Genomic DNA, 17,356 nt, shown 5'->3' on the forward strand with positions numbered 1-17,356 from the left:
CCATCGCATCCCAACACCAGTCTAGCCTCCCCCGCCCTGGATCTGGCTCTGGCTCTGGCTCTGCCTCAGCCCAGAACAGCTCTGGCCATGCCGGAGAGCCACAGCCGTTCTTACTGCCCTCTCTGCACAGCCAGTGTTTCCCACCCCAGGCCTTTGCTCCTCCTATTCTGCCCCCCACCCCCACCACAAATGCCCACCCTCCTGTACCAGCTCCCAGGCTACCTGGTCCTCCCAGAGCCGGGGGAAAGGCCTCAAGGGCCCTTGAGGCCTTTCCCCGCCCACAGTGGCCGGCTCTGCTCCTTGGTAGAGTACAGCATCTGCCCATGCTCCCCTCCCAGCCCCGGCATGGCCCCCTGACACCCTGGCACCTGGGCCGAGCTTTGGAATGAATGCATTTTTTCCTGGGCAGACCCAGGCCTGTGAGAGTTGAGCCCTGCAGGCTGGCTGGCCGGCCCAGTCTCTGGAAGCTCGAAATTTGGGCCCTGCCCTGCTGGGACTAGTTGGGTGACCTTGAGTCTGAGCCCCAAGTCTTACACCCCTAAGATGGAAGAAGTGGCCCAAGCATTGTCACTGGCCTTTATTAGATACTGGCATGAGAGACCCAGCCCTAGGCTTGGGGCTCCCCCTTTCTTGGCCAGCAACCCTGTGACCTCGGGCAAGTCCCTTCCCAGCAGCCTTTGTTGGGGCAGTGGGGTGAAGGTGGAGTTTGGGGCGGTGGGCCCAGGGCCAGGCTGGAGTTTGGATGGTGGCTTCTTAGCCTGGTCCCTCCTGTTGAATATAAAAAGTAGGGCCCGTAATTGCATTAAGACGTGTATAATTATCCCAGAGGAGGGGAGAGCCCAGCCCCTGGTAATTGCAGGCCTGCTTTGAACTGATAAACGGTGAGTGATTCATGTTTTCTTTGGAGTTCACATGTGCTTAGCTCCCAGCCCCGGCCCCACTGCCACTGTGAGGAGCCTGTTCTGTGGCTCTGGGGTCTTCCTTGAGCTTTGAGGTGGGGGCAGGAGTGGGGACTCCTCCCCTGCTGTTCTTGGGGCGCTGTCCGGCAAAGGCAGCTGGCAGCCTGCTAGGAGCACCCTGCAGTTCCTGCTCTGGGATTCCAGCCAAAGCTCTTTGCTTCTGAGAGCCTCAGTTTCCCCACCTGAGCAGTGGGTGTGTGCCGCACACACACTGGGCAGGGGGTGTGTGGAGAGTGAAGCAGGAGTGAGGAAGCATGGGGGGCTGCCGCGCCCAGGCCTGGCTGGCCCTCCACATACCCTTCATTCATTCGCTTACTCATGGGAATTTATTGAGTCTTCCTGGGTCCCTGGCTTAGCTTGGGGATGCAGTGGCAACCACCTGGAGCCAGGCCCTGCTCTCACAGGGCAGCCTTTCTGGCCGGGAGAATGGGAGCAATAAGTAACAGAGACCCTTTACGAGTCCTGTGCTGCCGATGAGAACAGGGTGACTGAGCAGGGCAGGGAGAGACAGGGGCCTAGAGGCTGGGGGAGGGGCAGGCAGCCCCACACTACATGTGGGCACTAGGCACAGAGGCTGATGGGACTGTGCCCAGCTCCCCGGTAGACTTGGAGAAGGCATCCATCTTCAGGCCTCAGCTTCCCCCTCTGTAAAATGGGGCCAGACCATACAAGGGGTGTCCGGGATGGTGTGTGCAAACTGGCTGGCTGAGGCTTGAACTCAGGACTCAGGACTCAGCCTTGCTGTGGCCGGCTCCAGCCAGGAGTGGGTGAGAGGCCCCAGCACATCAGGCACATCCAGGGCAGCAGGCCCTACTGACACTAAGGGGGTGGCACTTTTGACTGTGCCTTGTGGGCAGGTGTGCCCTTTCCTCTTTCATCCATGAGAAAAGAGCTTTCATGCCCCTTTTGCAAATGGGGAAACTGAGGCTAGGAAAAGGGAGGGTCCCCATCAGAGTCATCTGCCTACAGAGTAACAGGGTCTAGATTTAGCCCAGTGCTTGGCTGCCAGTTGCTAGGCAGGGGGTGGTGAGACTTTTCCAGAGGCAGTGGAGGCCAGGACAGGATATGGGGACTCCTGCCAGGATCTGGGCAGCGCTGACCTCGTGTGCAGGTCAGAAGAGTGGCCTTAGCCTCTGCATAGGGACCTGGCTGTAGATGGTTGTGGGTGGAGGGAGCCAAGTACCCTGGCAATCCAGGAAGGAGGGATGGGCATTTTGTGCAGTTTGGGGTGGAGTCAATGGACCTTGGTAGTGAGTGTGACCAGGAAGTGAGGGCCCGATGTGGAGCAAGGCGGGAGGGGGCCACACAGGTCTGGGTGCGTATGGGGTGCTGAGGCTGGGAAGGGGTCGCTGTGGAGACGTGGAGTGCAGGGAGCACTTGCCAGCCTTCCCTGTGGAGGAATTCCTCTTTCCTTGGAGTTGGGTGTGAGGCTGGGGGCAGGAGTGACGGCTTGGAGAGAGTGCTGAGAGTCAGGGCTGGGTGGGCCAGGGAGCCTGGGAAGGGGCCATGTGGTGGGGCACCCGTCGGCTGGGGTGAGGATGCGGGTGGGACACATTGCCTGGCTTCTGGACCACAGGTCTCAAGGTTTATCCAGCATGGGGCTTGGGGTCCCACGGAGAGCAGCCCAGGCTGCCAACTATCCACAGTGAGAACTGCTGCCTGTGTGGCCTGGGCCTCCATGTCTTCCGTGGTGCCTGTGTTGTGGGCTGTCAGGGCGTGTTCGGGGGAGAGGCAGGGCTGTGGAGGCGGGAGTGAGCACTAAAGCCCATCTATGTCAAGCTTCTGTAGGGGACGGTGGTGGAGTATGTCTCCACCAGCCTCAGGCAGGGGGCTGGTGCCCACCCTGGGAGTACAGAGCTGTAGGGAGGGTCCTGCTCCTCAGGGCATAGGGAGGCTCTGGGTGAGGGATGCTCTCCAGGTTGGTGTCAGCTGTCAGTGTCAGCTGGAGTCCCATTCCAGACCTCAGGCCCTTGTCACCTGCCTTCCTGTTCCTGGCCTCCGCCAGTGATGGCAGGGGACAGGTGCCAATGGAGCGACCTCTTGCTAGGTGTCCTGGGGATACCTGGTGCACCCCACAGCTTATAGGGCCTCAGGCCAGGGAGGTGCCCAGTTGGCCCCTGGCTCCTCCTGGTGGGTCAGGTCCTGCCTCCTAGAGGTGCAGTGGGCACGCCCAGCACTGGAAGGGCTCACACTGGGAGATCATGATATCATGGCATGGGCCATGCCTGCATTCACATGCCCTCTTCTGCCCCTTCCCCAGGGCTGAAGCTCCCGGCACCATGATGCTCGCCCCAGCAGGACCAGAGCGCCGAGGCCCGAGGCCCCAGCCTGCCATGCCGCTGCCACCACGGAACCCGCAGGTGCTCCTGCTGCTGCTGCTGTTGCTGCTGCTGCTGCCAGGCATGTGGGCTGAGGCAGGCTCGCCCAGGGCAGGCAGGGGTTCGCAGCCCCCCTTCCGCACCTTCTCGGCCAGCGACTGGGGCCTCACCCACCTGGTGGTGCATGAGCAGACAGGTGAGGTGTATGTGGGCGCAGTGAACCGCATCTATAAGCTGTCAGGGAACCTGACACTGCTGCGGGCCCACGTCACGGGCCCCGTGGAGGACAACGAGAAGTGCTACCCGCCACCCAGCGTGCAGTCCTGCCCCCATGGCCTGGGCAGTACTGACAACGTCAACAAGCTGCTGCTGCTGGACTACGCCGCTAACCGCCTGCTGGCCTGTGGCAGCGCCTCCCAGGGCATCTGCCAGTTCCTGCGGCTGGACGATCTCTTCAAGCTGGGCGAGCCACACCACCGTAAGGAGCACTACCTGTCCAGTGTGCGGGAGGCGGGCAGCATGGCGGGCGTGCTCATTGCCGGGCCACCGGGCCAGGGCCAGGCCAAGCTCTTCGTGGGCACACCCATCGATGGCAAGTCCGAGTACTTCCCCACACTGTCCAGCCGTCGGCTCATGGCCAACGAGGAGGATGCCGACATGTTCGGCTTCGTGTACCAGGATGAGTTTGTGTCATCACAGCTCAAGATCCCTTCGGACACGCTGTCCAAGTTCCCGGCCTTTGACATCTACTATGTGTACAGCTTCCGCAGCGAGCAGTTTGTCTACTACCTCACGCTGCAGCTGGACACACAGCTGACCTCGCCCGATGCCGCCGGTGAGCACTTCTTCACCTCCAAGATCGTGCGGCTCTGTGTGGATGACCCCAAGTTCTACTCGTACGTCGAGTTCCCCATTGGCTGCGAGCAGGCGGGCGTGGAGTACCGCCTGGTGCAGGATGCCTACCTGAGCCGGCCCGGCCGTGCCCTGGCCCGCCAGCTGGGCCTGGCCGAGGACGAGGACGTGCTGTTCACCGTGTTCGCCCAGGGCCAGAAGAACCGCGTGAAGCCGCCCAAGGAGTCAGCACTGTGCCTGTTCACGCTCAGGGCCATCAAGGAGAAGATTAAGGAGCGCATCCAGTCCTGCTACCGCGGTGAGGGCAAGCTCTCCCTGCCGTGGCTGCTCAACAAGGAGCTGGGCTGCATCAACTCGGTGAGTGTGGCAGGGGCACCCCTCCTCCCACGGCCCCATTCCCTCCAGGGACAATGGCATCGGTGTCAGATGCACACCCAGTGGTGCCTGCGGCGTGCCTGGCCTGGCTTTTGGCTTGGCCATCCCCAAGGCTCAGCTAGGTGGGGCTGCCCTTTTCCATCCCCCAGAGAGTGGGTTTGGATCCAGGGTGCTAGCCCCAAAGGCTGCTCCCAGCCATGACGCTGTCTGGTGCCTCAGAAGATGGGGTGACGAGGCCCTGCTGGCATGGTCCGCAGCCCCTGTGGGACACTGGCCAGAGTGCCAGCCACATACCTGGTCCTACACCTGGTGCTTGCCTGCTCCATCTTGTCCCCATCCTACAAATGAGGTTACAGGATCAGAGAGGTAGGGTACCTTGCCCTGGGTCACACAGCAAGTGTGGGGCCAGAGCCTATCAGGTGAGTCCAGACACCATTTCCATGGAGCGCTTGTGTCCCCCACATGGCCCTGGTGGCACCTGCCCGCTGAGCCTCTGCCTTTGCCCAGCAGTGGGAGCTGATGGTGCTCTGGGGCAGGCCACAGTTCATAACTTACAGAGAAAGTGACCCTGACTGCAGGGAGCCACAGCCCCCAGCACCCATCCCAAGGCACAGCTGGGGCTGGGCCTCTATCTTGCTGCCTTTCAGGGAGTGTCTTGTTCACACTCCTGGGCAGGCTCAGAGGGCACGGGCCTTGCTTAGGGTGGAAAGTGAAGGGGCTGGGACTCGGCCCAGACCTGGGACCCCCGAGGCCAGGCCTCTGGGCTTGCTGCTGGGGGTCGCTGGCCAGTGCAGGGGAAGGCCTGGCCTTCTTTGGCTGTAGTCTCCCATGTCTGACCTGAGGGTGATGCTGGTTTTGTCCTCAGGGCAGAGTGGGACTGCAAGGGCCCCTCAGCCCTTCTGTCTCACGCTCACTGCCTGTGTGAGGCAGGGCCCATGTGTGCTTGGCAGATGCGGTTGTCCACCCTCCCCTTGGCTTTTCAAGGAACGTGTTTTCTCTGCACCATACAGATGGAGACACTGAGGCTTGGAGGGGCAGAGCCTAGGTGAAGCCCCACCACACTCTCTCTTTGTGCCCTGCCCCAAGGCTGGGGCCTGTTCTTTCCTCCCTGAGGACAGTCCCCACCGCCCCCTCCCAGCTGTTTTATTCCGTGTGGCCTAGCCCTGGCCCAGCCTCCCCTGCTCCTTCCTCCTGAGCAGCCTGGCCCCTGCCAATGAACCCGCTGCAGACGAGGACTATCTGCCCCGCTTCTCCCCACACCCCTTCCCTGCCTGCCTTGCCCTCTCCTTAGGCCTGGTGGTGGAGCAGTGCCCCCTCCACACTGGCCCCCAGCTGCCCCGGAATCTCAAGCTATTGATTGCTTTCTCGTGCTCTTAGCTGGGAGCCAGCCCTTTGCCTTTCAGGTGTGACCTGCTCCCTCCTGTCTTAAACCCTCTCTGTCTGCACATCTCCTCTGGGGGCTACCCCCAACCTCTCTAGAAAGACAACTGCACTCCCAGCCCTGCCCAAGGAGGCCCAGTCCTCTGGGAGAAGGCGCCCGGCGAGTGGCTCTCACCCTGCCCCTTCCCACAGCCCCTGCAGATCGACGACGACTTCTGCGGGCAGGACTTCAACCAGCCCCTGGGGGGCACAGTCACCATTGAGGGGACACCCCTGTTCGTGGACAAGGATGATGGCCTGACCGCCGTGGCTGCCTATGACTATCGGGGCCGCACTGTAGTATTCGCCGGCACGCGAAGTGGCCGCATCCGCAAGGTCAGGCCTGGGTGGGGTGGGGTAGGGAGGGGGCTTGGGGCAGGAGCAAAGGCTTGAGGCCGTCCCCGTTGGCAGGCCCAGTGCTGCTGTATGCTGTGGGAGGCTAGATCTGGCATACGAGGGGCAGGGGGAATGTTGCCCTACACTGGGCCCAGTGACCTTGAAGGGCCCCACTCCCCTCTGTGCCTCTGCCCACGACGGGCCCCAGACCCACTAAGCAAGGATACTTTGAGACCACGCAGGAGCCTGTGCAGGGGCCCAGGGATGCTGAGGCAGGGGCCAGCTCTCCAAGGGCACTCGACCTCCTGGGGAGGCTGCTGTGTGTGAGTGGTGAGGGCAGGCCTGCGCGGCCCCCTCCCCCTGGGCCCTGCTCCCCAGCCAGGAGATCCAGTGTCTGCTGCCTCAGCACTCTGCTGGGCTGGAGGCCTCGGCCCTGCCTCTCCCCAGCCCCTCTACTGGGCCAAGGGCAGGGCAAGGGTAGTGCCCCCGCCTGTCTTTGGCTGGTGCTTGAGGAGCTCCAGCACGCAGTCCTGCGCCGGCCCCACGGTGGCAGGGTGAGGGCTAGGTGCTGCAGGGATGCCCGTCTGGTCTTTAGGGTTCTCCTTTCCTTCCCCAGAACGGTGGGCTGGACAGAGGCGGTGCAGAGCTTCCTGGAGGGTGTAGGTGGAGGGGAGCTGCCTGGTCTGGGGTGGGCACCAGGCTGGCCTGGTGTGGAGGAAGCTCCCGGAGAGACTGAAGGGTGGGGGTACTTGGGCACCCCAGAGGCCCAGTGGGCAGTGGTGGGCCCTGGGGGTGCATAACAGGCACCAGAGGCTGGTGCCGATGCAGCTCCCCCGAGCCCATGTGTGGCCGTGAGTGGGGCTGGGCCAGGGGCTGGCCAAGGCTTGCAGCTCTCAGCCCCATGCCTAGTGTTAGGAAGGGGGCCTCCCATCTCTGCCATGGTAGTTGCCCTGGGAATGGTGGGGAGTCCTGCCCCTCCCTGGGTCTGTGATCTCTGGGAGGGGATCCCCTGCAGCCTCAGCTTCCCTCTGTGAAATAAGCCAGATGTTCAGGCTCTGGGCTGCGGGCGGGGGGTGCTGGTGGTCTTGGGGCCAGTGGGGGCCCAGCTGCTGATCGTAGGCCCCCCAGGGTGGGGGTGCCCTGGGGTCTTGTTGGTTCTGCTCATAGTGGCTATGAGGCTGAGGCTGATGGGGGAATTCCTGTGACCCCTGAGTCGGGTCCTCTGCTGTGACTTTCCTCTTGACCCCCATGTGGGGTGCCGCCCTGTGGCTCTGGTGTGAGGCCCCTCCCGTCCTCCCAGCCTGCACTCCCTCTCCTCACACTGGGAGGCACACAGGGCTCTCGAGCGCATGGGGTGGGTGTTGGAGTGGGTTTTGCCAGACAGAGGGCCGTGCTTGTGGGGAAGCCTCGTGCAATAGCTTAGAGACATTTCGTGGGGTGCCCCAGAGCCTGTTACCCAGCCAGTGACCAGGTTCCTCTAGCCCTACCCTGTTCCTGCTGCCCAGCACTCACTCTTTTGTGCCCCAGGGGCACCGTTTGGGTCGGAGCTTTGCTGAGGGAGCAGCAGGACACAGCTGTTCCTCTGGGTGCCAGTTGGCCTGTCTCCCCTGCCTCCTCACCCCAGTCCCACAGAGGGAAACTGAGGTACAGAGCATGGAACTGCGGAGTTGGGCTTGGGCCCATCTATGGGAAGAGGCTGCTTCTGGGTTGAGATTCTACCAACTCTTCCCCTTCTTCCTGCCCCAACTCCTTCTCCCAATTTTCCCCTTGCCACCCCTAGTCCCAAGGAGGGCCATTCTCAAGGAGGCAGGCAGGGATGGAGCCTGTGCTCTGCTCCCTGGGCCAGGCGCCTCCTTGAGCCTGGCTTTGTGGGCAGTTGCTGGAGGGTGCAGCTGGGAAGGTGGAGGCTGCGTCCTCATCGCCTGTCATGGCTAGTTTCTGCCTGGTGACCCTGGCCGGGCCCCCACCCCTCAGAGCCCCAAGTTCTCCTCAGAGGCTCTAGGTGCCCATACCTGCCTCCCAGCACCCATCCTGGGTACTGCCTCCCTCCACCCCCAAACAAGTCTGGACTGGGTGCTGTGGACTGGGTGCTGTGGGGCACGTGTGAGTGGATGGCACCCTTTGGGAACATCTGGGATCAGCTGTGCACAGGGGTTGCTGGCCCGGCAGAGTCTGCAGTCGGGGACTTGGGTCTGAGTTTTGTTCGGAGGCCGCCCCCAGGCAAGGCACGCCTCTGCTTTGTCCCCCCAGATGTAGACATGGTCATGTTGGTGAAGAACCTGCCACCTGTACTCTTTCACCCAAATCCACCTGCTCTCAAACCGTCCAGCAGCTGGGCATGTCCTGTGCAGGGTTTTTGAACCTCAATGTCATGCAAATGGCTGCATGTCGGTGTGGGTCCCAGCCGTCTCCCACCCACTGTGTGGCCCTGAGCAAGCTGTCCAGCCTCTCTGAGCCTTGGTGTCTCCTCGTACCATGCGGACCTGGCATGCTCGTGTGGCCTGGGGTGTGTGATGAGTGCTGACCGTGCGCCAGCACCCTACAGAGGCTTCATAGCAGCCTGTCATCTGTTTGACAGGTGGGGAAACTGAGTGCTCAAGGCAGGTACTCATGGCTGCTGGCTCTTTCCTCCCTTTCTGCAGTTCCTTGGAGGAGGCTGGGCAGAGTTCTCTGCTAGCCTTGAGAGCTAGGCCCCTTCCTCAGTGACCCCCTCTCTGAGGAGCCTCTCGCCACCCACTCCCACCTGTGTTACAGTCCAAGACCCTGGCTGTCTGGCTAGCTCCTGCCCTCAGACCTGGCTGGGGGCCCTGCTGCTGTGGGTGCATGTGGGTGCCTGTTCTATCCACTCTGCCTCCCTTGTTCCCTAGTTACCGTGGGGCCTTCAAAGCCTAACTTCCCACCATAGGCCACATGGGCAGAGGGTGCCCTGGGTTTGGGGTGAGGGGCCAGGAGGAGGAGATCTACCCTCACTTGTTCTGGGGCCTGGGTTCGAGTCCCACTCTGCTTGCCTTGGCCCTGTTATGTCCTGCAGGCTCCAGTGCGAGGCCTCTGGCCTTGCTCCACTGTGAAGGATGCTTGCTCCCCGCTGGCCACACAGGCCTCTACTTGGCCTGGCCCGGGGGCAGCAGAACTTCACTTCTCCTCATCGCTCCTTGTCATGCTGACCCAGCCTGTGTATGGGGCTGGCTGTGGTTCAGGGTCCAGAGCCAGGGTAAGGAGGGCCATGCTGAGCCCCGCGCCCGGGCTGCCCTGCCTCCCTCTTGCTCTCAGGGCCTTGGGAGGGGCCAGGCCCCGGGGCTCCCTCCTGCCGGTTCACATAGGGCTCCTCCTCCCCTGAGACAGCTGGCCTGGCTGTGCTCTCAGAGCTCAGGGCCCTGCCTCTTGCCCTCTCCACTTGGTCTGCTGGAGCTGGGCCCTGGGGACCCCAGCCCACGCTTGACCCAGGGGCAGGCCTGCCAGGCTGACGACTCCCCGTCTTTCCCAGGCCAGTCCTTTCCGGGCTTTAAAAAGTGTCTGGGGAGCTCCAGGGACTTGGCTGGCCCTGGGCCATCCCCTATCAAACTGTTGTTGTGTAAAATTGTAGCTGATTAATTTAAGACCTGCCAACTTCAGCTATGAGGCTGACTGGGGGTGCCCCTGTCCCCGCTCCTTTCACCAGAGCCCTGCCTGGTACCTGCCCCGCCCCCACAGAGGCAGCCTCTTCCCCTGGGGTGCCTCTCTCAGCGAACTTCCTGGGCCCTGCTCCCAGCTCCTCCCGTGGCCTCTGGGGACCCCAGGCTCTGTCAGGAGCTCACAGGAGCAGCCCCTGTTTTGGGTCCTGTAGCATCAGCCCAATTACCCCCATGGGAGGGGAGAACACAGGCCCTGGCCTCCTGTAGAGTGGGTGCCGTCCCCCTACAGAGGAAGCTGGGGAGAGCCTTGCCCTGTGGGCCGGCTGAGGGGCACCCGAGGCCAGCCTTGCTCTTGTCCTGCTGCTGCTGCTGTGGGGCAAAAGGAGCCAGCCCCTGGCTGAGGCCCAGCCTGCCCATTCTGGGAATGTAGGCCCGACTGCCTGAGCACCCGGTTTTTCAAGAGATTCTGGAAACCTGTATTTTGTGTGAGATCCCTTGGTTATTAAATCCACGTTTTAAGAGAGTATAACAGGACCAACTCAAGCATCCCTTTGGCCACCAGTTTGTGGCACCAGTTCGTGGCCTTGAGTAGCTCAGGGAAGCCACCCACCTGGGCTCTGGGGCATGGCCCTGGTGAAGCCCCATCCTCTGCGGCCTTGGTTTCCTTCCCTGGATGTTCAGTGCATTTGGGCATACCCCAGCGAGGCTTGGGGCTTGAAGTTCCTTCTGGAGCTGGCCCCTGATGAGCCATCGCAGCATCTCCCTGCGGCGGTCCCTGCACAGAGGCTGCAGCTGCAGTGCCCTGTGTGTGTCCTGGCCTGGCTGGCCCCTGTCCCTGTGCTCACGGGCCCTCAGGACTCATGTTGCAGCACCACCTGCAGCTTGCCCGGTCCACACCACTCTTCAGCACCCCTGGGGGTTCCCAGTGGCGGGACTTGCAGCAGCTGGGTCTCTGAAGTGCTTAGGAGGCCTGTGGCATTAGTTGCCATCCATGAGCTTCGGGAATGGTGGCCTGCAGGGCCTGGAGCTGGAGCGAAGCCTCTGGAGCCCTGCGCAGCGTCGGAGGTGTCCTCCGCCCGGCCATCTTCCCCTCTGCAGACAGCTTGGCACCTGCCGTGTGCCTAGGCTGCCTGGGGACAAGGAACACCTGCCCCCTAGAGGCCCCGCTGCTCTGGGAGCTTCCAGCATGCTTTAGAGGCCTCTTTGCACTCCCCTCATACCCCCGGACCCCAGGCAGCATTTTGGAATTTGTAAGTTCTGGAAGTTGAGTGGCATCTCACAGCCCATGCAAGTGCAAGGCAGTTGGTGGCAGGTGCCCACTGTGGGGTTGGCAGCTTGAGCCTCTTCAGGTCTGCAGTGAGCCTCCCTGTCCAGGGTCTGTGCCAGGGATGTGGTAGGAGACCGTCCTGAAAGAGCTAGAGCCAGGGAGAGCAAGAAGTATGCTGGCCACAGGCAGCTCTGACCCAAGTGAGGTGCAGGGCAGGACTAAGCCCCCAGCCCATTAGCCGTGGGGAGGCTGCTGTCCCCCACCATTGAGTTTCATTTTGTGTGTTGTTGAGGGAGGGACGAGGGGAGTTGATTTCAATGACTTGCCCTTGAAGCCTGCAGTCATTCCCAGATACAGCCCGTGCTGCACTGTTGGCATTCTTTGGGGACATGCCCCTTGCACCTGCAGCGTGCAGCCCACTCCTGAGCCTGCAGGAGGGTCCTGTGCCCTGCATGATCAGCCTGTGACAGACGCCACATGGAAGTGACACACATGGAAGTGTGCATGGGGGGTATGTCACGGGAGAGTGTAGGCACCCACCATCCCTGGCAGCCCCTCCTGGTCCTTCCCTTCCCAGGGTGACTGCCCTGCCCGGCTCCTTTGACGCTGTGTTCTGCTATGTGGGCTCTGGGGTTGAGTCATCATCTTTTGCTTGGCAAGACTCTTCCTTACTGTGGGCAGCTGTGGTGCATGCCATGTCCTCATGTTGTGTGTTTCAAGCACACATGCCTGTGCATCCTGCCCACTCTGGATGGCCATGGTGTTGCCAGTCCTTGCAGGCCTGTCGTGAGCATGGCTGTGTGTGGATTCCTGTGGCAGGAGGATGGATTTCTGTTGGGTTTCAGCCTGGGAGCCAGACTGTGGAGCCTCTGTTGTGGTTCTGCCTTAACTCTCTGGTACCACCTCTGCTGCTGCTGAAGGACTTGGTGGGGGCCTGTGGCAGTGCCCAGCAGCATGTGGGGTCGATGGGCAGGAAGCAGGTGCTCTGGGGCGGGCCACCGGGTCCGTCTTTGCTGTGCCCCCGCCAGTGGTCTTGGTGGGATGGGGCAGAGCCAGCTGCCTGTCGTGGCTGCTCTCTGTGGGGCCTGAGTGTGTGCTGCCACTGCCCGCCCAGGCCAGCAGTCCCAGTCCCCTTCGCGGGGCCCTGCACAGTAACCTGCCGACATCTCTGCTTCCTTGTGAGTGTGTGCCCCCCCCTCTTTCCGCCTCTCCTGGATGTAGTTGGCCACTGTGGGCTGAGCCATGAGGATGCAGGGAATGACCTCCTGTTTGCCCTGTGGGCATAATGAGTGCCGTCCCAGAGCTGGTGGTGTGTGAGGGTATATAAGCATCACTTCTGCTTCCCAGTGGCTGGCAGGGCCATCCATGGGGCACTCACGGAGGGCCCTGGCCAGTCAGGCCTAAGCCCGGGCACGGGTCCCTCAACACCATTGATAAGGTGGAGGCAGCAGTGGCTTCTCCATGCCCTGTCCTGTGTGTGCTCAGGCTCATGGCCAGCCTGGCAGGGGCGGCCTTGTGAGTATCCACACTGGGCAGTCGCCTTCTCCCACAGGCACATGGGGCCTGTGGTCCCAACCACAGCAGAGACCACGGTGTAGGAGGCGCCGGCAGCGTGCAGTGGGTATGGAGGCTGGAACAACCCAGGGGGCTGGGTGGTCTGCTGGAAGGGTGTTCTGGGGACAAGGAACAGGAGGGCCAAAGCTCAGAGGTGCCCCCGTAGATGCTGGGAAGCGCACTGTGCCTTTTGGGGTTTCAGGGGCTGCCTCGTGCACACTGTGCTTGTGTGGTGGGTCATTTCACCAGAGAAGGTGGCAGGACCAGCTGGATGGGGGGTAAGTGCTGATGTGGGTCTTTGAGGGCGCAGGGCCATGGGGTAGCACTAGGGTCTGAGCTGGAGGTGGCATTGAGGTCACAGGATGGAGGATAGAGGGCACCAGGCGGCTGGTGGGTTTGAGAGAAGACACTGGGGCAGATGGTCCCTGCTGCCTGCATCCCCACAGGACCCGTGCTGGTGACAGCCTGGCTGTGTCGGGGACTCTGGCCAAGCCCCAGGTTAGCCCGGAGCCCAGGCAGTGGTATGTGACCGAGGTGGTGCGGTCTACGGTGGTTCATGGTGGCCCCACCAGGAGTGGCCTCACCAGCTGGGGGCTAGGTTCCCCAGGCAGCTGTGCACATCTGCCCCGCAGCAGGGCCAAGCAGACATGCCTCCCTTCCCCTTTGGAACCATGAGCTCCTGAATTCTCACAGAGCTCTGTGAGGTGGATGTTGGCAGATGTGACCAGGGGTTGGGGAGGTCCACTCCTTGCTAAGGGGTTGCTGCTGGGGCAGGCTGGAGCCTAAGGCAGCCCTAGCTGTCCTTCACCTGCCAGGACCCTGACCTCAGTCTCTGCTCTCCCCTGTGTGCTGGGGGTTGGGGGTGGAAGAGATAGGATTCCTAGGACACCCTCTCCCCCGACAGGTGTGTCTGGCCTGATTCCAGCCCTCGGGCTTCCTGGAAATCCTGTTTTAATTACCCAATTACTGCCAAGAGGAAATTGCTAATTGCTTTTCCAGTATCAAGTTCCTCCTGGCCTTTCTGAGAGTGGTGGGGACCCAGGAAGGAGGCCTAGAACTTGTCCACAGCTCAAGGAGGGGGCAGTCCTGTGAGGGGTGAGGAGGGTCTGGGAGTGGGTCCACTGGGGCCTACCTCAGCTGTGAGGTTCTGGCTGGGAAGGGGAGGGGCGGGTAGACTCTGGACCCTGTGGGGGTCCTGAGAAGAGAGGGCAGCAGCAGCTCCTGCCCCTCGGGCAGCCCTTCCTGGGGCCACCATAGGCTGGGGACGGGTTTGGCAGCCACCTCTGCAGAAAGGCTGAGAGGTGTGTGAGGCCTCCACATGTGGGTACCTCCCTAGCTGCTGCCCCTGGTCTTTGCCTGTCCCCACCTGGTCCTGTCCTTCTCCCAGCCCTGGAGCCAGGAGGCAGCTCCACAGGTGCATCCCCGCCTCACAGGCAGGGGGAGGGCCAGGTCCCTGGCTGCCATCATGGGGCAGGCAGAGCTGGGCAACTCCCCTTGCCAGGTCAGGGCCAAGCCGGGCAGCCCCCTGCCTCCCGGCGGCTGGGGCGCGTGCCGGTCCTGGCACATAGCCTGGGCGGCCCAGACATCCTCCCAGCACCCCCGCCTGCCCTCAGCCCGGAGAATGGGCCCTTTGTTGGCTCTGGGCGGGACGGACAGCTGACCTGGCCAGGCCCTCAGCTGCCCGCCGGCAGCAGTTGGCCAGGGCTATGGCGGTGATGGGAGTGGGTACAGTCAGCAGGGCCAGCCTGGGGCCTGCAGTGAGCCCTGCCTGCTGTGTCCTGGGGGCAAAGGGGTGAACCTGCTCCCTGGCCTGTCTGTGGGGAGGGCCAGGCCAGGTGAGCCCTGTGGTGGTGGGAGGTGCTCAGTCCAGGAGTGAGGGCCATGCCTGGCCTGGCCTGGGCACTGAGAGGCCTCGGGACCCAGCGCCTTGGGACTGCACTTCAGTCTCAGCTCCAAGCCTGGGGTTGACTCGCCTGTGTGCATGTAGGACAGGGACCCCAGGGTTAGACGGTCCAGGCAGAAGCAGGTGGGGGAATCCCGTGTTCTGCCAGCCAGGGGTGGGTGGGGGCCTGGTGCAGCCAAGGGGCATATCCAGGGAGGCTGCTGGCTCTGCTGAAGCCCCTTGGGTTAAGGGGAGGGTCCTCTCAAGCATGGGGTGGCATGCATGGGCAGCACCATCTCCTGGTTTGTGCTGGGAGGTGGGAGGGCGTGCTGTTGGGGCCAGTCGTGGAAGGTTCTGGTGGTCTTTGGGGAAAGATTTGCAGAGCAAGGAGGTGACAGCTGGGGGAGGATTCCAGGGCATGGCTGTGGCCCGGCCCCACGCCCGGGACATGTCAAGCCGCTCATTTGCTCTGCCAGCTGCCCAGCTGCTGTGGGAGGGCCTTCTGGGCCCAGCCACCTCGAGGGTGGGCTGTCTCCAGGCAGGTGGCCTGCAAGTGGACAGCTGTGGCCAGGGTGTGGGCATCGGCACGTGGGCTCCCGGCCGGCGTGTGCCCTGCCGTCCTGCCACCTGCTCTGGCCTCAGGCCCACCTGCCGTCTGTGCCCCTGTGCTCTGGTTCTCCTGGAATGCCCTCCTGCCGGGTGCTGGCTCCCCCTTCACACTTTATGAGCAGCCTCTGTACTCCTCCCAGGTGCAGTTGCGGGTCCAGGGCCCAGGGTTCCTCTGGCAGGTGCTGTGTGAGTCTCAGCTTACCTCCTGTCTGTGTGGTTTGATAAAGCTGGCTTGGCTGCACAGGCCCTTCACCCTGAACTTTGGCTAGGACACAGACACATGTCCTGGGGACCATTGTCCTAGCTGGATGCCCTGCAGAACATGTGTGGGTGCACAGGGGCCCTGCTGAGTTTGGACCATGGCGCCTCAGTGAACAGTGTGGGGCCTGCACCTGCGTCACGTCCATCCTCTGGCCTGGTGTGCTGTGCCATAGTGGCCTCCCCAATGCCCTGCTCACACTGGCCATGCCATGGCCTCTCCTGGCGCTCTGTCTCCCTGGGCCCAGCCTGTGTGTGTGAAGGGGTGGGGGTGGCAGGTGGGTGGACAGATGGGTACATGGCGGATGGACAGCTGGACGCGTGTGCTCCCGGCTGCAGCTGTCAGAGCCAACTGTCCAGTCGGCATGCTGCTGGGCGGAGCAGTGTGTTCTGGAGCCTGGGGCCCAGCCCGTGGCTTCTATGGCTTCTTCCCTTCCTGGGGCCCCTCCTTGCCCCCCTTACCCACTGTTCCTTACCTTGGAGCTGGTGTGCCCCCTGGACCTGCCCTTCTCTGACCCGTTTATTCACCCCTTGGTGTGACATCTGTGCCCCCAACCCTGAGTGGGTGGATGCCTGGCAGGCCGGGCCAGGGTCAGGCTCTGGCATCATGTGGCCCTGGCTGTTGGGGAGGCAGGTCATGTCCTTGTTGAGACACCTCCCAAGTGCTCCCTGCATGCCGGGCCAGGGTCCATCAGCTCAGGCTGAAGAGGCTCTGCTACCAAAGGCAAGAGGGGCCAGGGGCCGTATCCCTTGGTGCTGGTAGGGGACAGGGAGCTGGGGCTGGGCTTCACAGTGGGAAGCCGCTGGGGATATCCACAGGGCTGTGGGGGTGGAGGAGATGAGAGGAATTGCAGTCCCTAACCCGGGTTTTCTGGGTTGGAGCCACAGGTCTGTGTACTGGGCACACCTGCCCCAGCCTCCACCCAGTCTGTGTCCTGCCCTCCTCGCCTTCCTTCCCCCACTCCCTGGTGGCTGTCTTAAGCCGCTGGCCTGGATATGTGGTTGGCTGCTCAGGTGCGGTGATTGCTGTGGGCCTGGCCACCCTGGGTCCCCCTGCTCCTTCCTGGCACACCTGGCCTGGTCCTCATGTAATCCTCAGAACAACTCTGTCTGAGGGAGGCAGAGAGAGGTTTAGACCCAGGCACTGTGGCCTAGAGGCTGGTCCTGGCTGGCATCCGCCTGGATCTGAGTACCTGCCTCTGGCCACTGACCCAGAGCAAGGCAGGGGGTTTGTGGTGCTGGCATCCTAAGCGTCCGTTGGGCAGGCCTTGGGCCAGTGGTCATTTTGAACAAGGACTCCCACTCCTGCTGTGGCTGCAGGGCAGGCAGGCATGGGTGCACTGGGTGCAGGTGTGGGTGCAGTCCAGGCCCCATTGGCAGGGGTGCTGGGCGGCCGTGGCCTGGTTGCTCCTGGGCTGCCCGCTGTCCCTGCATCTCTCCTCCCAGAGGCCGCGGGCCATGGCCCTGCAGCCAGTGCAGCTGGGCCCATCCTGGCCGCCTCCTCCCCTGCCCAGCTTTGGGCTCCATTCTTCCGGGTCTGGTTTGACTTAAGCCTGCTTGGTGGCGAGGCAGCTGAGCGGATGTGGGGGGTGGCCGGCGGAGCTCAGGAATGCAGCCCTCCCCCTCTCCCAGCCGACAGCCTCTTTGGCCCAGAAACACAGCGCCCCACCCTGGCTGGCCGCCCTCAGCCCAGGCCTGATGGATCGGGCTCCAACCAGGGGCTGTCGCTGGGCCCTGCTGCCCTGGACCTGCCCTGCTCTGTCACCGTGAGGACACAGAGGAGGGGTACTGAGTCTGGGCCTAGGCCCCTGCCCTGAGGTGGAAGTGGAGAGGTAGAACGGGAGCAGGAGCGGGTCAGGCTGGGGGAAGCAGGCCACAGCCCGCAGCCTGAGAGCCTCCCCTGGACTCAGAGCTGG

General features: G+C 62.8%; 1 protein-coding gene across 1 annotated transcript in view; it reads left to right on the forward strand.

Annotated features, from left to right (window-relative positions):
- PLXNA1 (plexin A1) overlaps positions 1 to 17,356 on the forward strand; it is a 55,401-nt gene that overhangs the window by 2,236 nt on the left and 35,809 nt on the right. Inside the window, exons 2-3 of the mRNA XM_055260204.2 lie at positions 3,220 to 4,486; positions 6,077 to 6,259. Coding sequence (XP_055116179.2) covers positions 3,239 to 4,486; positions 6,077 to 6,259 — 1,431 coding nt within the window. The 5' untranslated portion in view covers positions 3,220 to 3,238. The remainder of the gene's footprint in view (positions 1 to 3,219; positions 4,487 to 6,076; positions 6,260 to 17,356) is intronic.

This window comes from Symphalangus syndactylus, chromosome 21 (genome assembly GCF_028878055.3).
Source record: "Symphalangus syndactylus isolate Jambi chromosome 21, NHGRI_mSymSyn1-v2.1_pri, whole genome shotgun sequence".
Lineage (NCBI taxonomy): Eukaryota > Metazoa > Chordata > Mammalia > Primates > Hylobatidae > Symphalangus > Symphalangus syndactylus.